Source organism: Osmia lignaria, chromosome 15, assembly GCF_051020975.1.
Source record: "Osmia lignaria lignaria isolate PbOS001 chromosome 15, iyOsmLign1, whole genome shotgun sequence".
NCBI lineage: Eukaryota > Metazoa > Arthropoda > Insecta > Hymenoptera > Megachilidae > Osmia > Osmia lignaria.
The window spans coordinates 4,574,989-4,598,774 of record NC_135046.1 but is presented as its reverse complement, the minus strand read 5'-3'; the positions used below and the strand labels follow the sequence as shown (position 1 = coordinate 4,598,774).

At 45.9% G+C, this 23,786-nt stretch overlaps 1 protein-coding gene across 2 annotated transcripts; it reads right to left on the bottom strand.

Moving 5' to 3' along the window:
• Positions 1-3,834: 3,834 nt before the first annotated feature.
• On the bottom strand, positions 3,835-20,948 carry Eyg (eyegone). 2 transcript variants are annotated; one of them, XM_034315338.2, is made up of 6 exons: positions 18,815-20,941; positions 13,164-13,340; positions 8,369-8,509; positions 7,077-7,469; positions 6,746-6,930; positions 3,835-6,489 (listed from the first exon to the last, which is right to left on the bottom strand). In XM_034315338.2, the coding sequence occupies exons 1-6, from the start codon at positions 19,299-19,301 to the stop codon at positions 5,857-5,859; spliced, it is 2,016 nt and encodes a 671-aa protein (XP_034171229.2). In that variant the 5' UTR covers positions 19,302-20,941; the 3' UTR covers positions 3,835-5,856. The 2 variants fall into 2 exon arrangements, with proteins under 2 accessions (XP_034171229.2, XP_034171231.1); XM_034315340.2 differs by having other exon boundaries at positions 6,111-6,472; positions 18,815-20,948.
• Positions 20,949-23,786: the final 2,838 nt, after the last annotated feature.

Here is a 23,786-nt window from a genome sequence, read left to right as displayed (position 1 = left end):
TCGGTTCGGTACGGTTGGCTGATGGTATCACGGTCATTAGGCAACCGACATTATCGCTGCTCGGATCAATCCGCTTCTTTCGAAAACGTGCGACGACATCGGCTCATTTTCGTGATTGTTTTCATGATTGCTTCAGCTCTTTATCTGATGTCTATATACCAAGAAATTCGTATGCTGCCTGCCGAGCTGATTATAAGGAAATATTAATTACTGCGTCGATGTCCTTTTCATTGAAAATTTAACTTCGTAGAGTTAAAATAACCGCAAAACTTGGATCGATAAATTCAATCTCATTATACGCGAGCAATTGCCCGGGATAATAATTCAAACGTCGAATCCCGAGGCTATCTGAACATAGCGGATCGTATTCGAGCGAATCGTTCGAGCGTTCCGCAGCTGATAACGCGGTCGTTGCTACGATAACGATCGTTACAATCTCTCGACCAGTTGAAGAAACGAATCGAGACAGAGGACGAGGCATTCCAGGACTAGGCGTATCCCAGTGGACACGGGACAGGGTCTAATTGATCAGAAATACGAAGGGAACCGCGTGCTGGCCTGGTCGCGATGTCACGCGTGTCGCTTCTATAAACATGCTAATGGCGGTTCCCGATAATAAGTTAGTGGTCTCGATAGTGTCGCTCGTTTTGCTTGCGACTCTATACGAATCCACGTGTAAACGACGACATGGATACGACGAGATGCTTACAATTAGACGGACAGAGAAAGAGGATTATATCGTGGGTGAAGAGAAGAAGAAACAAGGTATGAAGGGATATAAAGAAAGGAAGAAAAGTGTGTATAGATACAGCAACGCTCATAAATATCACTGGAGAAGTTTGAAATAACGATTGTACAGAGTGTTTGTTAAGGTTGGGCTCAGATTGACACGGTATGTTAATGGGGTAGAGTAGGCGAGGTATAAATCTATACCTGAGTAAAAAAAAAACTCTATGATTACAAAAGTAGTCCGAATACCTTGTGTCTGACCACATAGGCCAGTAACTCCTTAACGCATAAAGCCTACGCAATTTTCAATGTTTGTAAATCAATTTCGTGGCAATTTTACCACTGGATCACTTTAAAAAATTTCACTCGTTCTGTTGTAATTTTTCAATTTCCTTGAAAAGCGTTCATCTTCTATTCCTAGAAGAAGAAGAGTAAGAAGAAGAAGAGCGGGGTTTGCTCCGCGGCGAAACGAGCGCAATTACTCGTTCGTAAAGCACCGTTCCGTACATAAATTCCGCTCGCATTACCGGACCGGCGTGCGATTTTATTTTACGTAATCAGTCGGTCCTCGAGGGAATACTCTGGCAGGACGCACGACACACACGTTTCTCCTTCTTTCTCTGTTATTCATCGGCCTCGCGTGCAAAACTGCGTGTACCTGGGCTGGCTCGCTCGTACGCTCACTCGCGCGAACCTCGTTCAGCCGTGTTTGCGTGTACACGTAGGGTCGACGAGCGAAGTAATGGCGCAGAAGCCAACTCCTACTACTCTTGCGGCTGGAAATGAGTCGACTAGGATGGTGTCGACGTGATGTACAGCGACAGGGTTGATAGCGTTACAAGGGCTACTAACCCTTCTCCCTTTCTCTCCCCTCTGTCGCTACCTCTCCCTTCCCCTTCGACACCCGTCACCCTTTTCTTCGCCACTTCTCCTTCGCCGCAACCACCACCGCCTCCTCCTCCACCTCCTTTTTCTTCGCCACTTTCGCCTCTTTCTGCTTCTACGGCTCGACGTGTTCGAACGCATCAGCGTGTAAAGCACGCTCTCGTGGTCAGACCGAGCCCTCCTTCCTTCTCTTCATCTTCATCTCAACCTTTCATTCCTCTCCGTTCATTCTAATTCTCTTCGTCTTATCCTCGTAACTTATAGCGTCTTGACATTTTTCGCCACGCTATCGTTCATAAGTATTTGGACAAATTCTTATTCAAGTGGAACGTTGCCTTTAGAATTATAACTTCGTAAATATTCCATTTTTCGCTTGAAAGTGTGTAAAATTGAATGTAAGAAGGAAAGGGTTAAAAACGAGCTGATGATTTTTCACGTACGCCGATGGGAACATCGGTTGGCAGTGCGAAGATAGTTAAGACGTTTGGGAAAGAAGGCGTGGAGGAACATGGACAGCCGGTCGCGGTTTCTCGGACGTGCGAGAACGTCTGTTTCTCGTGGGATATCTCCCGGCCATTTCCGTTTAATTGATCGTCCCGAAACGTTGCCACGTATACGTGGCCCGTGGATCGAAGACGATACTGGGACGACGGTTTCAATGGTCACTGGACGAGCCAATTAGCTCCGTCCCAATGCTCAGGTACACTCTTCTCCCTCGTTCTTCTCCCCTCGTCACGACACCCTTCTTCTTGTTTCTCTTCAACAACCGTGTATCTCTTCTTTCCTCTTGGTCGCTACGGATTCCGGTCTATACGCGACTTGGAAGGCTTCCGGGCTGATGCGGGACATTACCGAACCCTCGCCCCTTTCTCACCTCGCCTTCTGAACGGAACACAGAAAACACCGTGGTCCTATCTTATCCGCGAAGAAGTTTATAGCCCGGTCGACTCTAATTGGGCGAGAAATCATCGGCCACTCCTTTCTCTCCGTCCGCTCGCTCAAAAAGACGCTCACTAATTCACGATTTCTCGCGTATTATTGCTGGACCGTGCCACCCCTCTTCTTTTTTTCTTTTCCTTTTCGTTCCTCGACACTTGGACACTGTTCCTCGGCTTCGATTCTCTATCCGTATTATCGTGAGCGACCTTACTTTCTCACGGGTAAAACATCGCGGCTTTTTTAGACGCGAATTTTTGGTTATCGAATGGAAAGGGTGGTTATTGGATTCTTGAAGAAATTCGATAGAGATGATAACGCGTTAATGAGAAAATGATTCAAGCAGCCACGTTGAAACACCGTGCCCCTCGAAGCATCACAACCCAGCCAATGAAAGGTAGTTGCAAGATTGACCAATAGAGAGAAAATAAAAGTAACCTGGCGGGGAATAGGCAGGCGAACGGGTAGCAAGATAGAAAAGGGGCCGACGTTATTGTAATAGGAACAATGTTGCCAAAGGCATTAACACCGTGACGATGGGTGAGGATCGTTCGGCACTCCCATCGAAAAAGGAAGAACAAGGGAGGAACGAGCATTCGAGCACACGCGGGAAACAGGGTGCACCGAGAAATAGGGTGGGCAACGCGAAAAAGGAACGGGGAGGAGAGACGGCGACGAACGGAAGGAGGGATCGTCGGACACATTCAGGCAGTCAGCCACGAGAAACGAGAACGTAACAATTACTATCTGAGACCGATCGGTGAGGCAAGATTAACGATCTTACTCGCAACGGCCACGTCGGAACCCGTCTCGGCCGCGATTCCTCATGGGAAGAGCAAGGGGAGCCAACGTTAAAGTCACTTCTCCCTTTTGCTCAATGAGATATTGCCTTTCCACGGTGCACGGTAAATCGTGAAAGCGTCTATGCGCTTACCTTCTTCTCCCTTTTAATTTTTTTCCCAACTTTTGCGCTACTATGGGTGCCACAACTAGGCGCGTACATCCCATGTTCCTGACAAAGATATCCTCTGTAATCAGGTGTACATAAGATGTTCGGATCGAAAGCGGGGATTTTAATGCGAGCAAAGCTTTCGTTACTAATTTTTTTCTGTGTGTTAGTATTCCGACTTCAATACGTCAATAGGAAATTATGGTAATTTGATACTTCTTCGGGATTTACGGGGTAAATAAAAACTACAAAGTATCATGATCGAAGGTTCAACATTTGTTGAAATACGTTTGAACCTTCAGATACACACGGGCTATTGATGAATTCCGTGAAGCATCATGAAAAGTGATTCCTTGTTCTCTGATTCACATGGTAATGTCAAATTGTATACCAGCAAGTGTAGAAACTCTTCGTTCTATGATTGAAGGTTGAAAAGTAGCATGATCATAGCGTGAACGTTCCAGACACACACGGACTAAAGAGGTTTTCCATGCAACTTCTCGGAAAGTAGTTTATTGTTCTGTGATTCACATGGTACGCTACAAAGTTTTCAGAATTCTTCGTTTCATGATTGAAGGTTCAAAATTCATGTAATTGTAGCTTGAACCTTCAGCTACACACGGGCCAAGTAGGTTTTCCGTGCAACATTTTCGACTCTATAGTATACATCAAATGATATACTACAGAATTTAAAGGATTACTCATTTTATGACTAATGGTCAATCATGGGTATGACTACGCTAGAGAAGGACGTTGTTGTTTTCTATTATACAGTGCAGGAAGGAAAGTTTATATTATTTACAAAAGATATTTTCTATGTTCTTACAAAATTATTTCAGATCTTCATGAATCTTGTTGCCATTATTTCATTGTCGATCTGAATAATTTATTATTTGAAAATGCTTCGAGTAAAAATTAAGTATTATTCTTGCATAAGTTTTAATGAAGTAAATTGAAACGTTAATGACTAATCAAAAGCATACCACCATACCGTTTAAGTTGAACTAGCAGAGAGCTCGTAGCAGTCTTTTTGTAACGTAAAGGCTGAAAACAGGATTAATGTTGCTGTCAAGAATCCCCCACGCGTATTTAGCATGTTTGTTTCAATTACAGGGCGAGAGGGGAATCGTTTTTTCGCATGGCACCACGATTGCAGCCCATTTCTCCGATCCTCGGTTCTACCGTGCGCGCATCCCCGGTTCGAAGCGTGGGTTATAAATTTCCTGGTCGCGTTAACAGCTGACGGGGACCACGATATCCGAAATGTTGGCGGATCCGGTGTTTTTTCGTGCTCTCCACCCCCCTGTTTGCGAGCGAAACAGTGTCGCCAGAGAAACCAGTTTCGCGCGCGGATTCCTTATTTGCGAACCCGACGAAACCGTAGATTCAGAGTTAATCGTCGATGAGCCTTTCTCCCGTACCCTTTTCTTCTTCATTTTGCTTCTCCCTTTTTACAGAACTTTAGAAACTCGCGAATCGTCCGGCAACCGACTCCCGCGAACTCGTCTTTCATAAATCTTCAGAAGAAAGGGAATTTGGGGATAGGGATTTGGTAGTCGTGATTATTGGTATTTACAAACGAATTCATTTAAATAAAAGTCAGTTTAACAGAGTTCGTTACAAGGATTACCACATGTTTGTGACCTACTCTATCAATTAGCGCCTAGGTAATACATTATCCGCGGCATAATGATTCGCTAGGACTAGTTCCGGTTAGGTTCGAGGAATGTTCACTGGCGTCGAGCGCCCATCTTTTTCTTTCCCTACTCGAGTAACATTACAGTAAGAGAAATTAATTACCTATCTAAATCGACGATAGTTCTAGCCGACGATAAGCTCGAACACTGAGATGATATTCCGCTTTTACACAGCGATCCTCGTGGCGTCACTTATCGTAATCTTAACCGTAATAAATGAACCGTAATCGTAGTAAGTAGTTTTATAGCAGGAGACATTGTTTGAAAGGAACGAATCATTTCCCCGTGGACACGTTTCATCAATGAGATTCCAGGAGGTTGTTACCGATCCGATCGTCGCGTCAGATAGGTTTCGAAGGAAAGTCACAAATCCGCGTTCGGAATTCCAGAATCGTGGGGAGTTCGTTGCCCCGCTCGTGTTCAGGATTCGACGGTCACGATCAATGAGAGAACAGGTCCAGAACGTTTTTTCCCCCCCCGGGTTCCTGTGCAGATCGAGCGATACACTTTAACGCGCTTCCTCGCGGCAAAGTCTTTCACTCAGGTCGCCGTAATTGATCTGATCGGTTACAGGTTAGATCACAACGTCGTCCGGATGTTCGCAAAAAATGATCCGCGTGAAACTCGCTGTTGGTTCAGTGATTCGTTTACAGAACGGATTCAGCGATCATGCTTGGTCAGTTCCAAGGGTTGCTGGTCGGTCCAATGATCCCTCCAGGCAACGGTGGGCGAAGAAGGAACGTCCTGGTCCGAGTCTTGGACGTCTATCTCCTCGTCCTCTTCTTCGTCCTCGGTGCGCTCAAAGTCTCCTCTTTTGTTCTCGACAAGCATCCCTGAACCGACGCTCGATTCGCGTCTCTGCTCGTACGCCGGACTCGACGACCTGAGTACATTGGTCGGCGAATCCTCTCCGACCAGCTGACTGATCATCCTGAACGCGCTAGGTTTCCTCTCCGGTTGTTTGCTAATTGCGTCGACCCTGTCGATCCTCTCGTTCCTCTCGACCGACTCTCTAGAAGAGGAATTAGCGACGACGGCGCGAAACGCGCTACTTTCTCCTCCCATTCCGGCGATTGAGCAACTCGATGCGCGGTTTATTTCCATAGCGGATGCGGAATGCGGTTGCGGCTGCGGCTGCTGCGGCTGCTGCTGTTGCTGCTGCTGCTGCTGCTGCTGCTGTGGCAGCGGTGGTGGCGGCGGTGGCGGAGGGGGTGGAGGTGGCGGTGGTGAACGCTTTAAGAGGTTCATTCGCTGATGACGACGCCACTTTGCCCGTCTGTTGGAAAACCAAACCTAAGAGTCACGAGTTAGGTCGTTAGAAGACTCGTGATCAAGTGTCTAAGCTTGCCTACAGGGGCTGCGCACGCGTGGCAGGGCCTATTCTTCATTTTCCAACGCTCGCAACGATGATTTGCCGCCGGAGGGTTAACTTTAGCGTAGGGAAAAAAGAAAACTGGAGAAGAACAACAAACTATATCGAGAACCTGGCCCTGCTAGAGCAACGCGCTAGCCCTCCGACAATGATATCTGGCATGAAATTGATATTCACCTGTACTCGAGCTTCCGACAGAGATGTCTTCGAGGCTAGCCGTTCCCGCGTCGACACGCAAGGATAGTGAGATCTCTCGAACTCCTTTTCGAGCTCCTCCAGCTGTTCCGGGCTGAAGGTGGTGCGATTCCGTCGAAACTTGGGCTGCTCCGATCCGTCTAGGCTCCCATCGTCACCGTCGCCATCTGCGCAAGCAAACCACCATGTTTTTCTGCTACCTTCGCTCCTCGCTTGGACAAACTTAATATTTTCAATACAGAATACACTTCATCCTAGAATTTCGATCGTGACCACCGAATACACCTAATAGAGCGAAGCAATCGATGATCACCTTGCAAATATCCACGAGCAATCGCGTCCGCGTGCAAAGAATGATCCGCGGTTCCAGCTGCGGACGCGGACGCGGCCGCGGCAGCGGCTGCCGCCGCTCCGGGGCTCAACGAAGGAGGAAGGAGCAAAGCGGAAGCCGCTCCCGAGATTCCGGTAGCCAAAGGTGGTAACATCCAGGGGTGACCCGGAGCTCCCGGTGCTGGCCAACCAGCAGGCAAATGGTGGCTGGTCGTTGGATGCTGGTGAGCGCTGTTAAAGTACGGATGTGGCCCCGCGGCGTATAATCCGTATCCGGCTGCCCTCGCAAACTCTGCAGCCGCCCTTTCCGCCGCGCGATTCCTCAATATCCGGTTGATGCTGCTGACAGAAGGCGCTGTCGCGTTGCTGCACACGCCTGTGAACAATACAGTGCTTCTTCTGAAATCTTTCACTCTTGCTCCTTTTGTTTCTGCCGTTTTTTGTGTAGACGATGGTTATTTAGAAATTGAACCGGACGCGTAACATTCAAGAAGGCTCCCTTCTTTAACTCTTTAGTTCTTCCACGAAGGATAATGAATGGTATTACCTTCGAAATTTTCCTGCAATGAAGTAGAATTTCAGCAGAATAATTACTTGAAAAAATAGATGGAACAGCTCGGAACGTAACTCGTATCTTTCATTCAGAAATACCTTCGGAACGTTTCGAACATCCGGCCTTTTGAAATCATCGATAACGCGATTCATATCCGGTTCTTTTTACCTTCTGGAATGACCCCTTGATTTTCATGTAAATCCCTGCCTCGACTAATACATTGTACACGAGTCTGAAAAGTTTCTAACGCGTGAAGAATGAAGAAGCAACCTTCGACAATTAATAGTTTCTAAAAGGAGTGAAACGTGTATCGTAGAAGACGAGACGAGACGAGGCTGGTTTTGAAAAGGAACAAAGTGCGTCGATAGACAAGGCCGTGGAAGAGTTTTCTTGATTCTACCTGCTATTATACGTTGTTCACACGAATGTACGACTATTACACCACGCGCGTACAACTATTATTAAGGAACGATTTGCGGTGCATGGAACGCGTCGCTCGAGCATTGTCGAATAACGAGCTGGTTGGCTAATTCGAGGCAATTATCAGTAAACCGTACATCAGCTTGGTCTTTTCGCAAACGATGAATGAAATTTGTTTATGAAACAAAGCTGCTATTCAACGAGTAACTGGTATATCGACCCGTTGATTGCCATAGTAGAATAGGCCGAGCGTGGTAAGAGGCGCAGTTATTTTAAAATTCAGAACGAAGGATGAAACCTACCTTCCGAGATGAGCCTCTCCCGTATCTCCCAAGCGAAGATGGTCGGATTTTCTCTCTTGTACTGCTCGATCTTGGCGACAACGGCCGGCGTCGCGACTTTTGGCTTGCTGCCACCGATCAAACCTGGCGGTCGTAACGTACCTGAAACACGATAGAACGAGCTTCAAGGACACGGTGCTTGATGATTCTATCTTGCGATAAAATCGCTCGTAAACCCCAAGGATCAGCCACGTTTATACGTCTTGTCGCGAGCACGTTTAACTGGGCCCGTACAGTTGTGTCGCGTTCATCAAGCACAAAGTTTCAAGAATCTATTCCAAAATGAAACTGATGTGTCGTAAAATTCTACCAGTTGCAAATAGAGAATTTCCATATTGATTACTAGAACGTCCTGGTTAATCGAAAAGATTGACAGGGACGCGTCGACATCTCGAAGAAAATGGAAGGGTAAAACGTTCGAACCGATTCAGCGTTGAAATCTCGACGGTCTTTCCCCGATATCGGATACTAATCGTATCGTGTCTGGGCGGATCCACGACGCAGTTATTAGAAGCTTAGCGGGTGAAACGATACCGGTATGCGATACCTGCGATAATCAGAGATATCTAATATGAGCCGATCGGTGAATAGACGCGCGTGTAACGTTTCCGATACGTGTTCACGCTGCCATATTGCTTCTGTACAGTTTCTCTACTGTGTCTCCTTCGTTCGTTTATCATTAACCAGAGCTTCGTTTGAAATAATTAACAAAAACTCGTACAAGTTTAACATCTTTTTATTATTTCTATTACTTTTCGATACAGATTACATATGATACATGTCTTAAACAAAAAAAAAAAAAAAAAAAAAAAAAAAATAAAGAAGAAAAATCATAAAGCAAAAGGTTCAGGATGTTTTGGTAGAGTAGTCGAATTGATTGTCATCGATTTCATTAGCTCGCCCTTCGTTTCCAGTTCCAGCGAGTTGCAATAGCACGGGGAAAGTTGTCCCCGTGCAAAACGGACGATTCAAACTGCATAATGCACGTAGCAGTAATTATAGAAGGTTTCGTGCTATCATTAGCGACAATGGCTACGGTAAAGCTGACAGGTTGCGCGTTCGAGACACACAGGTGTTACGTGAATGCATAAGCACAAAGCCAATAAATGACGGGATAAACGTGTACCGCGACGTTCGTCTATGAGCTTGCTCAAAATCCACGTGTTTCTATTGATCGATCTAATGCGCTTGTTACGCACGTAACCAAACGTCGTCTGGGTGCGGTAATGATTTCGAAAACCTTGATCAAGTTTATCGTGCAAGGGTGGTTTGGTAAATTTTTCAAAAAAATTACATTCGCGATACGCGATTGAAGCAGGGCTTGGAAGTCGACTTCGATCGGTTTCGATCAGAGACGTCAGGGTTCTGTGTCGTGGCTGGATGTATCGGCAGACGAAGGTCCTCGAAACGGGTGACGTTAGCGAATGGTAATGGAAAGCAGAGGCGCAGGCAGATTTGAGCAATTATCGGTCGTTACGTACTGTTATTAATAACAATAATGACGGTTAAAACTGGCAGGATATCGCGTGCGCTCCCACGGGTGAAGTGCGTGCCGGGTATAAACGGTGTACCCACCTAATAGGCATCCATGCCTCGAGCAAAATTCCTTCCCTCGACCCGATCTGTCTCGCTCTTTCTCTTCTCTTCTTTTCATTCTTTTCACTTTGCCCCGGGTGCACGCGTGCACACCACCCTGCACGTGTGTATATAAAATTTTTGAGAAAGGCCCGGTTAATGAAAGAAACCGCACGAAGCATCGCGGTTCCTCTTTGCTTAGCGGTCGCTTGCTTCGGCAACTCGAAAGAAGCGAACGTTGAAGTTGTCAAAACCACCGGACAACCATTTGTATCGGGCATTAATTGGACTCGTTCTCGAAGAAGACGTTTGTCATTTCAAATTTCTGACACAAAGTTACGCTGAAAGTTTTGAGAAACCTGGTACAAGAGCCCAACACAATGGCTACAAAGTGATGGAAAGGACGACGAAGGAATGCTTGCAAACACCCTCGAGAAACGAGTTAGCGTTACATGAATTAATAATGGAAAACAGACGCAATTACCGAACGGATCGCGCATACGAACCGCGTTACCATTCCGTCGTTTCACCGACAAAAATGTATCGCGTATTTCGCGTTCGTTGCGGCACGTTCCGCACGTTCCATCCTCGACGATCGATCTTGTTCCGCGCTGATAAGAAGACCGATAGCGGAGACGCTGAATAAATTATCGCATGCGTGCCAGAGAAATTAGACGGTATCGTCTGTTGGACGGTATCCGCGTGTTGCATTCTTCTCGTCGCTCTCGAGTAACTCGCTCGATCTTCGAACCTCGGAGCTTGGTCGGTTTGTTGATTTATTTGAAAATGAACATCCACGAGTGGTGGAAGAGGCAACAGAAAGCATGACGCGTTAAGGAGAGCAGCGTTGAAAGGATTTCAGCAACGCAAAGAGAAGAAGATCGGTTCTGGATCGAGCAGGGTGCAAGAAGTGAGCAAGGGATTAATTGTTTGCCGCTGTTAAGTAATTGGCCGGTCGATTATGGTACATTATATTCACCTCGGGCGCCTAAGGAGTCCGTATCCAGAGAAGATGAAGACATTACCGGCGAGCGGAGAGAACTGGCCGAACGGTATTTTTACGAGTGGCTCGTAAAGTTAACGAGGACCAAGGTAGTAGTGAACGGAGAAAAGGACAGACACCAACGTTCCACCGATACTCGGTGGCTTTTGCTTCCATTTCTTTTATTGCTTTCTCTCAGTTAAACCAAGTTTTTCGTTCTTCTTCCTCTTCTTCGAACGAGCTTGTTCCCTCTGAACGCCACCGTTGCTCGCGTCTCGATCACCATTTTTCCGTCTATCGTTTCGCACCTGCCTTCGCTGTCGCCTCCGATCCGTCCGAATTTACGGTCTAGTCCGATAGAATGTTGCTCCGGGAAATCGTGCGACCGCTTCGACCGTGTCTATCCGCTTCCCGGCACCTCGACGAGCACGTCGGCCATCGACGATATTTCCAACCACAGATTCCATCGATAAATTCCACTTTTCTTTTTGATACGGTAGAATTTGTTCAGCATAAAGTACTCTGAATTTCTTAGAAAAGGCGAACAACGCAAGGATCCAAGCAATTATCGAGAAATTATTATTCGAAAATGGCCGAAGCAACGAAACGAAGGTTTTACGCGTGAAAGAAACGGCTGTTAAAAGCTGATCTTCAGCGACTAACGAGCACGAAAGAGCGCCGTTTCTTCGCAACGCTCGTTACGTCTTATTTGCCGACACAGAAACGCTCCTTTCTTTCTTCCTTCCTTTATAACGCGTTCGGAAAATGCTCGACAAGTTGCTTTACGTTCTTTTGATGAGAAGGTTAGCAGGCGCGTGCGGGTACGAGGCTCGGAGAAACGGAAATCCCTGAAAGAACGAGGCACGAGCGATTATACGTAGAGATGGTGATTGACACCGTCGATGAATCGACGTGGTTGCATGTTAACTCCAATTGCTGATCTTTCTATCCTATTCCAATGTTTCTTTTCTTTTTTCAACCGACGCTGTATTTCAACTTGCGACATACTCGTTTCCGGTGCCACTTTCTCTCTAATCACAATTTAGCTCGATCGTGTTATGAACGAGCACGCGTTGCTTAAACGAACCACGTTCGTTTTCTTGAAGAAGATGAGCATTTGCATATTAATTATTTAGTAGGTTCATCGTCACAGTAGATTCAGCTGTGTCTAGTCAGACACGCTATGTATTAATATAATTACGTGGAAATTTATGTAATCTTCTATTATTTTATCAAATTATCAAACGTTGCGAAGCGAAGGAGAAGACCTGATTTAAAGATAGACTTCGAACTAGATGTTGAACGCGGCTGAGGCTTTTCTTCTAGTTTCAGGAAACACCATAATTTGTCTCTTTTCACAGGTGTTCGAAGAAGATTCTGAACGATTCGCTCGCTTCCGTGTTATGGTGCATTAGCCACGTTTACGACGGCATTCTTCGATTCGTCGGCTGTTACTAACGAACGAGCTCGGTCGCGATTACGGGCAAATAATTGGTCGACGTCTAAGAAAATAATAGCAATCGGTAGCCACCAGTCTCGGACTCGTTCCACTGCTAACACAAATGTTTTCTTGTTCCCCCGAGGAATAGCACGCGCGGTAAAGCAACTAATTTCCCGCACGTTATCCAGCAGTATCGTGGATCCAGTATGTTCCGATTAGGATTTTCACCGTCTGTCATTAAACGTATCGGAACGAAGCTCCGCTTTCTTGGGTTTTATCCAAGAAGCGAGCATCTCGAGGAATCGCTTCACGCATCGGTAACCTCGCACGTAACCAAGCGGACATTTATCTCGCGATGATACTCTTGTAGGAAGAACATCATCTATAATAGTATTCGAGGAACGTTCTACTAGACGAAGTTTTTGTTCCTCGACCTTTGACTAAAGTTCACTTTTTAAAATTCAATCAGATAATATACATTGTTTTTAAAGAAGAAAGTGTGACAATACATTTTTCTTATAGAAAAATTTTCTCGTTAAACGTCTGAACGTATTACTAATGAAAGTTGCACGAGACTTTGATAACTGAAAGTACAAAAGTTGTTACATCAGCGTAATGTAACTCTTTGATGCTTTACTGCTTGAACAAAGTTCTTGAACTATGCTCGCACCTTTATTAAACACGAATCAATAATGTCTCACACGGACAATTTTACGTGAAAGTTGTCGCATACTATAAAAAATATATTAGAAACTCACCTAGAAGTTTGGTGACGACAGCTCCTTGTTGGTTTAACGACAGCACGTGATTGGCCAGGTCATTGTAATGTCGTAGAGCTCCTAATCCGTGTGACAGTTCTAACAATCGTTGTCGACTTGCTCCACCGCCATTTCCACTGGCAAACGGACCCGCGGTGCAATTTTGCAAACTCACACCTGAAAGTATAATCAACGCGTAATCGATTACTAGATCAATTAATTTAATGAGTCGATAGAAAGGCAAATCTCTAAGTGCCGTGTGTCGCCGACCTTCCGGACGGATTCTTGGTATCTTTAAGAAAAGCATAGCGCATAGTGGTATCGTATCGTACCGCGAATCATAACGATCATGTCGGAACACAAGGAATCGGACGTAATCAGACGAATTAATTGAAATTACTGGCGACGGTGTCGCGCGATCTCGTCGATGCGATCGTACGGGGTGGCAGGCTCTAAACCCACGTACGGCCATCTGCCCGTTTAAATCGCGACGATTAATCACCGGAGGTGCGAAGACCCTCGTAATTCCTCGAAGGACACCGGCGCGGCTCGCCGCGACTTCCTCGTGATTTTATAGGCGGCTAATCTCGGCGGACGACGTTTCGTTTCGTGCCACTCGGCCAAGAGAGAGGCGACGATTTACGATCGACGATCGGGAACGGGCCACGGTATTGAGAGCGATCCATTTTTCGACCAGCGAACCTCGCTTTAAACCTCCACGAACACCGATCCTATCTTCCATTCGTAGAGTGGGGTTTTTTTCGAACGAGGAAGGAGAAGGTGAAGGAACGAAGTAAAGAGGTGATCGAAAAAGGGTGTCGACCGAAACTTTGAGTTTGTAAAACGATCGCTTCTTTTTTTCACGATGATCCGCTGAATCCGTGATTGCAAGAAATAATCACGCGTACGTTCTTAAGATATTCTTTATAAGTTTGGCTAAGGGAGTTAGGTTTGGATTAAAGAAACAAATTATTTATCAAGTTTGAGCGATCGAAGTGCGATTGTTACAGGAGAAACGACGTAGCGAACGGGTTAATTTCCAACAGGAATCACGGGCCAGAAGAATAATTGTAATTAGCGTCCGGTTCGCGGACAGACCGTGATTTTATGGGCGGATAATCTTAACGACATTTCGTACGATCCAAGAACGGCGACGAAGACGATAATTTACGATCGAACGATGATATTAAAGAAACGCGCGAGACGATTCAACTCGTTCGAGGGAATGGTGGACGGGAAATTAAAATCCGCATGCAGGTAGATGGAAACGGTCGGTCCCTTGGTCATTTGTAACGCGTTGTTTCGAGCGGTTACGAGCTGACCGAACGCGCGTACGCGTCCGCTCGTTTACATAGCGGCCGTTTAATTAATTAGTCCTTTATGAGCCGACCGAATTGCCAATCGCCGCTTCCAGATGGATTTAACGCGGATCCTTGCAACTCCTTATCCGGTTCAACGGTGATTTCTACTCTCGATACACGACACTGTTAACTCGACAAAGTAACTAGCTACGGTTACAAACCACTCGCGATTTATCCTGTCACCAGATTGAATCGTAACAATTCCTGTTTTCCTTATTCTCGCTTCTACTTGAATATAATTTATTTATTAAATCGTACATCGGTGCCATTTTTGTCTTCCATCGATTACACCTGAATGTATTTATTTATTCCATCTCGATCAAATATTAACTTGAGTAGAATCGCGCCTTCTGCAAATTGCTGCCATTTTTCCTGCACGTATAATTCTACCTCCATTGAATGTTAGCTTAAGTAGCATCACGTGTTCTGTAAATTGATACCAATTTTCCGTTATCGATTCTACCTGGATGTACTTATAATTCTACTTAAATTGCCATTTACAAGATTTGAATATCTTTTTCTTTTTAATCAGCTGGCAAGTTTCCATCATTATTAATTGGCTAATTTGATTTAAAAACTTGTTAACTTGTTAACTTGCACCGCTAATCAACGAATCCTGAATAAATTGCTTGCATAAAAATCGTCTAAAAACAAACACGAAGTAAAATCTTATTCTCACCGTGCCACGGTCTTCAAGTACCCGTACCAAGAGCAAATAATAAAATTACCATAGAATTCTCTGCCATCCAATGATAATAAAATTCCTTTTTAAAAAATCCATAATGTACACCAGAACGTAATGCAAGGGAACAACATTCCATCTATTTATCGGTATTTTTGAAAACTCAGCTCAGAAGCTGGAAGGCGAAATAACGAGGTGAAGATCGTACGTTTCGGTAAGCGTTTACGACTAGTGCAATTTCGTCTTGGCGAAAAGGGTTGATACAAGGGAGGAGGAGGTAAGAAAATCGTGCAAGGCAGTTTGCTGAGATGAGGGACATCCTTTCGAAAACCTACGCGTTCTGCCAGTTCTGGAAATCGCGTTTTCAGCCGGACGAACGAAGGAAGGAAGGCGCATTCCGCGCTCGTTTCGTGTCAAAGCTATCTGCGAGATGCCGTGAAAACGAAAGTAGCCGATCCACGGAAAGAAACGCAACGTCGTCGTGATCGTTGCATCGACGATCGGTGGATAGAACCGGTTCTGAACGAGTTCTGCCATCGAGTGACTCTGTTCTGTGCCTTTCTCGTTCGATTTCTTTCTTTCCCTCTGTATACAAGCGGACAAAATTGCCGTTTTCGAAAAAGAAACGGTCGATCGTTGGGGCGCGAGGCAATCGATAATCGAGAGAAAAATCTTTGCCTCGCCAGAGATTCGACCGAGCAGTGGCATCGATGAATGAAAATCGTCCCTGAGAGATCGTCGGGACGATAAACGAGACTCTGGTACCCGGATCGCGAGTAATCGACGCGTTTCGTGTCGACCGTGTCCCGATCGATTTTATAACGAATCGATCGTAAAACCGACCACGAGTCTGCTCGAACGGACTCGTCCGAAAATCCATGAACCGGTGTATAAGAGGAGGACGAGTACCTGTCACCGGCACGGCCTTACATACACACGATACTCGGCTATAAATTCAACAGGATAGAGAACGACTAACTTTACCTATCCTTCGCTTAACCGGGAATAAATCGTGCAGCCGAATGGACACACCGAATCCAATTAGCTGCGCGTGCTTCGATTAAATATCGTCCTTGTTTCAACTATCAAACTTGATGTTCCTGCAGCAATCTATCATTCGGGTATACGTGCTCTTCCAATGCTTGATTACGCCTGAATTATACCTAGTATATCAAAGGACATTCTAACGAGTTCTTTGTCACTTGGAACGTAACGAAACGTTTCGAGGATTCTAATTAACGGTCAACTGTGGAGCGTGTTCGTTACGCGAGGATGGACATCGCGCCGATACAAAAGAAACAGTGCCAGCAAAACGGTGGATACAAAGTGGTCAACAACAGACAGATGAAGATACCTGGCAACTACCGGACTACCGATATACCTGCCTCGAAATACCTGCTGGGTGTGGCGGTAAAATCCGGCGGATATAGGCGTCGTGCGGACGATATCCCAGCGTGAACGACACGCTATCATCGGACAACAGAAGTCGAGCGCACCGATTCGCCACCGCGGTACAGGATGGATATTGAAGGTTCAACGAGACCAACAGCACCAGCTTCTCGCGAAAAGACGTACTGTTGGCGACCCGTTGGAAACCGGTTCTCAACGAGTATGGCTGGTAGCCGAGCCTCGTCTCCATCTGGCAAGTGTAAACCACGGAAAGCGTCTCTGGATATGTACGAGAGCAATAGTTGGATACGAGTAGCAGACACCTAATCGATGGACATTCTTTGGACATGCATTGATTGCCCACCTAACACCCTTCCCGAAGTTACAACTCATCGTCGAACGCAGGATGCTGGCTCAATTGTAACCCAAACTTACAATTGTCTGCAATGATGTTTCGACGAAAATTAGACACCTTCAATTTTTTCGATGTTTAGAAAATGAAGATGAAGTTTGGATCGTCATGCAAGGGTTAACACCTTCAATTTGACAGGGGTACACATTATAGATTTTTCGTACCCCGCATAAACTCTGGTCTATAAAATTATCTCAAAGTTTATTGGACAAAATTTAGCTATATATTCTCAACATAATAGACCAAATCACAGTCTAACATTGTAAGCGTCTTGGAAGTTATTGCAACTCAAAGCGTCGGATCGGAGAGACCAATATTCGGATGACTTTTTATATTAAATACTACTTAAATCCGCAATTTTCGAGCAATACTCGATCCAGAATGATCATCAATCTCCACTCACATGTTAAAATATTTAACAAGAGGGCGGAAGATTGAACCCTAGTGTTTAATCATACAGAATTGCGATTATACTGCATTTGTTACACTTTCTAACTGAAGAATAACACTCCTTCGTTCAATTACCAGCATAGACTTTGATACTTACATCAAATTTTCTAAATCAATTATTTCCAACTCAGAGGCTCGTAAAGAACCAACTTGGTTCCATGTCGCCAATTGATTTTTGCATGACAAATCAACCTGTACCTACGTTTCAACAGCGTTTCGCTTTAATGAGAATACCAAACAGCCTGGTTCTCGACTTTCTGCGTTTCGATGACTTAACTACTACTCGGATAAACATCATCGTAAAACGTGTCCCGCGTGCGATGTTTATCTACAAGAAAATATTCAAAGTCCTGTCTCATAATCTCAGTTCCTGTCGAGCAATCTTGAACAGTTTCACCATACCCGTCCGAGTAAACACCTGATCGACGAATATAAAGAGAGGATTGCACCTCTTATATACGATAAGTCAATCGCAAAATTACTTTTACTTTAAACGAGTGATTCCTCGGGCATTAACGACACGAAGGCGTGTGTGTTTTCTTAAAACGTGCCAGAAGGAAGATACGATCGTCGACGAAGGGGAAGATCGTATCGTCCCTTGAGAATCATCGGCCTTTTTCCACCTGAGGCCTGAATTTCGACACCTGGAGGACCATGAAACCTCGTTGTTACGCTCGTTTAACGCGATTTAAAAACGCTTCCTCTTTAGACTCGTGTTCGCCATCTCAGCAATACATCTTGCTTATTAATATTCGATTGAACACGCTCGTCCGAGAGAAACAATCGACAACGTGCAATCAATTCCTCCATGTTTTTATCAAGATCCAACTCGAACGTCAAAGCAGATATTTGAAAAAAAAGAGCAACAAAAAAGGACAGTAAATGGTTTAACGATTATAGGCAACGTGGAAACACGATTGTCTAATTGAATTTAATTACAAAATGAAAAACAGCGCGTCTGTCTGCGTTTTATGGATGTTTTCTGGACATGTATGAAGAGGTAAAAAGCGTGGCACGGATATTTCATCGATTATGCACGTTCTTGATTATCGCAAAGTGTATTCAAGTGTTACTCGGAGGATGAAGAGAGGAATCGTCTAGACGCGAATTCCTTATCGTCGCGTAGGTGGAACGGAATTAATTAATCTGGCTTTCATCGCGTTCGATTAACCGCGAAATTCTGCAGCGCGAGCAATGATTACACCGAGATGATTAGACTCGATCACGCATATCGGAGAAACGAAGACTAATGAATAGGGGGGGGTTTATTTAGCTAGTTATTTTGCAGTCAAATCCTCGTACCAAATTAAGGATTAAGCAAAGGCAAAAATGACATGTGTGTCGTGACAAAACTAACCGTCGATCAAAGACACTGGCGGTACAGTCATCTGTTGATGGTGATGGGCAGCTGGGTGCTGATGATGATGGGTCGGATGGACTTGAAGCAGATGCGACCTGGTTTGCGAGAAGGTTGGCGAGGGTGGTTCCCATGGACGCGCCACCCCCGTGCTGACGGGCGCATCGTCGTCGTGACAGCAAAACTTGTCGGTAGCCGGGGCGGTACCGGTGCCGCAGTTCACCACCGCGTGTCCCTCGTTGTTATTATTGTTATTGTTATTATTGTTTGCAACTTCACCATTGTTATTGTTGTTGTTCGCTGCGTTGGCTGTGTTGGTGTTGGCGAGACGCGTAGTAGTCGCTGCTGTCGCAGGGCTACCACTACCACTAGCACTGCCACTGACACTACCACTGCCAATGCCGTCGACCTGCACCATTTCGCTGTCGATCGCAGCCGCCGACTTGGCAGTACCAGGAGGGGTCACGACGCCGCCACCGATCATCATCACCAGACGATCACCTCCACCCCCACCACACCGGGGACCAGCTCCTCCTCCTCTTCCTCCTCCTCTGCCTCCACTTCTGCAGCTACACTGTTCCTCCCTGTGCCCCGCTAACTGTCCGTTTCTCTTACCGCTGCTCTTATCCGACGGATACTCGGTTGCACCCTCGTGCTCTCTTTCTCTTCGAAGGCAGGAGGAGAAATTACACCCCGGTGTACGCTCGGCTCACGAAATCGTGTAACGGGCGTCGCGTCGTGACCTTCCGTACGATGGCTGGTGAAAGTTTGTCCGCGCACAAAGAAAAGAAGAAAAAAAAAAGAAACGAAAAAGGGTTTCACGAGGGCGGTGAGTTTGGTCGGTCCGCGTGCACACTCACCCGCACAGGGTCACAGGAGCAGCAGCAGCAGTAGCAGAAGAGTTGGGCAGGTTGGTCGCGCTGGCGCAGGAGCGCGCGAGCGCAATCGACGCCACGGTCCGGCGTGGCTTCCCGCGTCCGATCAACCAGACAGAATGACATGCTGTTCGACGGTTCGGCGACGAGATCGATTCATCGCGGCGCGAGCTTTCACGTCGGCTGTCGCGTCTACGTGGACGAGCGTGGTCGATGCGAGGAGGTAACGGCGAGGAGTGCTCGCGGGCGCAGGCGCTTCGACGAAGCTCGTGACTACCTATGGACGTGTGCCCTTCTCTCTCTCCATATCTCCACCACTACCACCCCCTCTTCAATTCTATCCTTTTCCCTCTCGTACCAGACACTTCTTCACTCTCTTCGTCCCTCTGCCTGTTCGTGGCTGTCTTTCGCTCCGATTCTCAACTTCCAAGCGCCTCTCTGTTTCTCCTTCCGTGCTCCCTTCTCCAATAACGACCGACGACGAGGAACACGGTACCACGGGATAACCTGCTCGCGCTCCGCCGGATTCGAGCAGATTGCCTTCCGTTCGGTTCGCTCTTTCGAAGCGCGCCAACGACTAGCCTTACCCCCACCTCGACACGCCTCGCGGGAACTCAACGCGGCTACTCGGCTTCTTCTGGCTAGCCGAGATCCAGATTTCAGGTAACCGACTCTTCTTCCTTCTCTTTCCTTCGCCGACCTTGCCCGCCGCTTTCTACCAACTTTTCAATCGTTTCTCTTCGTCACAAACCTTTTTTCCGTCTCGCGAGATCGAGTGTACAGGATATCTGAACCCTGTGCGTTTTCCTGGGGTGTTCGTCACCTACGAGTCTGCTCTGGTGGCGCCATAACTTTAGGTAAGAACCCCGTCCGTCGACAGCTTCGTACAGCTCGCTCTTCTCAAGATTATCTTCGACCCTTGCAATAGGTCTTCTTTCCTGAACGTTAAGAAACGATAGCCAAAAAATACCGTAAAAATAACGAGTACACGGGGTAACCTGCTCGCGGTCCGCCGGATTCGAGCAGATTGCCTTCCGTTCGGTGGCTCGAAGCGCGCCCAGACTAGCCTTACCCCCACCCTCTTGGTCGTTCAGCCGAGGTGAGATCAAGATTTAAGGCGCCGCGGTGCGGCGTGGCGGCGGTGGCTGGTGGCCGGTGGCCGGTGGCCGCGGCGCGTCGCGGCGGCGCTGACGAAGACGAAGACGAAGACGAACAGGAGGGCGAGGACGCGGTCGTCGACGAGGAAGAGGACGAGAAATGTACGGGCGTGCAAAGCCGACTCGAACGACCACGCTAGCAGGGCAAGCTACGATTACGATCGGCACAAGGCTGAATTGTAAAACGTGATGGAAGAGGAGGAGGAGAATGAGGCGGAGGAGGAGGTGGTGGAGGTGAACGGAGAAAGAGAGCCAGAGGTGGACAAGAGAGGTTTAGAGAGGAAAGCAGTGGCTAACAAGGGGGAAGCCGGGAGCTGAGAGGATGCATGGAACAAGTCGGCTAAAGGTAGCCAAGTGCGCACTCCATGCCGCGCACCTGAGCTTATCCAACGCCCACCGACCATTACCGGCTCGATCGACCAATTGGGCGAACCGGTGGACGCCCACCGATCTGTCCGACCTAGCGCTCGTCGTCGCCCACGCCGTGCACCCAGGCACCGAGGCGCCCTTCCGCTTTCCGTCTTCCGCCTTCCGCTTTCCGTTTGCCGTCTTCCACCGCCGCCACCGACGCCGACCACGCTCGCTCTTTGTCGTTTCCGCGGACAGGATCGATTAATTCCCCAATCGGATGTCGATGTCGGATGCCGGCTACGCTCCGGAATCGCCGATTCCAACGATTATCTTGATACTTCGAATCGACGCCAGCTGCGCCATTGTTTAGAAGGGTGAATACTCTTGGGGAGGAGGCAAGGTAGATCTTGTAGATTTCTCACGACTAGGCTACTTTATTCATTTATCTTACATCTATATAACAATATTCCTCATATTTGACTTTTTATTATTGACTTAGATCACTGCGCAAGTGGTATTCATTGATCTTTTCGTGTACATGAACATTAGTGAAGTTTGTCATAAACTTGCAGTGGATGAGCATTAGTGGATCTCGATAATATTATAGATTTATTTTATCTAAGGTCTTATAGTAATTGAGGTCAGATCAATCTTCGTTTAGGGGTTAAGTAGTAAAAGTCACTAATTCGACGGTCCTAGATATTATATCGTTCATGCTATTCTTGAATCATTATTCGATTCTTTTCTCCCACCGACAAAGAACCGTTTCTCGTTCTCAGACCGTCGTTCGTTCTTGATTCCCTCGTTTTGCAAATATGCAAAGCATCGTGCATAGTACAACGACCTGTTTTTCACGATCGTCTTTTCTATGCAATTAGAGATCGGGAGAAAAATGTTTGAAAAAGTTGTCGTTCGTGGGAAAATGGTCACCGGCCAATATAGCGGATACACTAGAAACGTAGTACGTTGCGTGGCAAACAAATGTTTCCTGTTCTCTGTACTTCTTGTTCGACTTTGCTCGACTTGGATGCTGTTTAAATCGTTTTTTTTTTCATTAAATGGGTGTTATACAATGTTTTCAGAAAAAAGAAAAAAACACACCATTTCAATCGTTGCACGCAAACCTGGAGTCGAGTATCTAGGAAAGATATGCTAAAATATAGTTTAGAAAAATTCTAATTCTAATGAATTTTTAAATCTTCAGGATATAGAAAAGTTAATATTTCATTTTATTTCACTAAGATATTTGACGTTCCTTTGGATGAAAGAATGATGAAAAGAAGCAGGCTCGTTCCAAGAATGGTTTACATCCCGAAGGCGAGACCGGATGTAATGATCCGTATAAAGCGGAGAAAAACAATTTACTAGTCGATTCTTGAGTCACTCACGCGAAGATCTCTCGGGGCGGTGTCCTCATCGAACGTGGGTCATCGCTTTCGTCTGTTCGCGTGTTGCATCCTATCTATCACCGTTAAAATTCCTTCGGACTATGCGAACGAAACGAGGATGAGAAAATTATATTTCTTAATATAATGACACTTGCGTTCCTTATTGTGCATACTTGACGATATTGAATGCCTTCAAGAATTTGTTTAGAAACGCTCGTTTAGATTCCAACAACCGCTCGTTAAAGTCTCGAATGAAGAAGAGGAACGATTGAAATGGCATTATTAAAAGTGATTTTCTACATAATGTCAAAAATAAAATAATTAGGCATACGCTACTAACTGTAATAATGGATATGTTAATTCTGAAGGGTATAGGTTAACATTTAGTATCAGTATCCTAATAGTTATTACTTAATTATTTATTCAGTCTGAAGCATTCCGATACCTGCATTTAAATTCTAATATTTGTCAAGCAAATCCAGAGAATATAAGCTTAGAAGTTAGCTGATATAGCCGTGGTAAAAATCGCGGAAGATATTAACTTCAAAGTTTCTTCAAGAGTGTCGGTCACGCGCAACCGAATCGAAGTGACACGAGAGGAAGGAGGAAAAGCAACCGGGTTCGATGCAAATTCTTTCTCACAACAGAGGCTCCTCGCGTGCCGTTCTTCCAGGTACATACCAGCAGATCGATGCTACCTACCCCTTGGGAAGAGTTGCTTAAGTATCGATCTCGAAACACCGTGCTTTTATGCTTTCCTCCGTTCTTGTAAATAATTGCTGCTCGCCTATAGCGAACATTATGAACCCTGCGAATTTTATTCTCTTGAAATGAAATTGAAATTCGCTTGAGATGAGGGTGTCTGACGCGTTTCGGACGAATCTACTTATAATTAACAATGACGGCTAGGGAACTCATACCACTTACAACTTCTATAATTCCATTTCTACTGATAGCATAATTACTAATTTACAAATTGCAATTGGTAATTGTTAAATGACATACACAGAAATGGAGTACAAAATAAATACATGAACAATGAGAAATTTCTAATTGATTATTACAAGAAGTCAGGAGTTTCAAATGGTTAGCATTGTGCTAGTGAAAGCCATAAAAGTAACACGTGAACCGATAGGTAGGCAATCACACGCGTGGTCTTCATCCTGTCAGAAGAATCCTATTAGGATTCGTGATGGCCCAT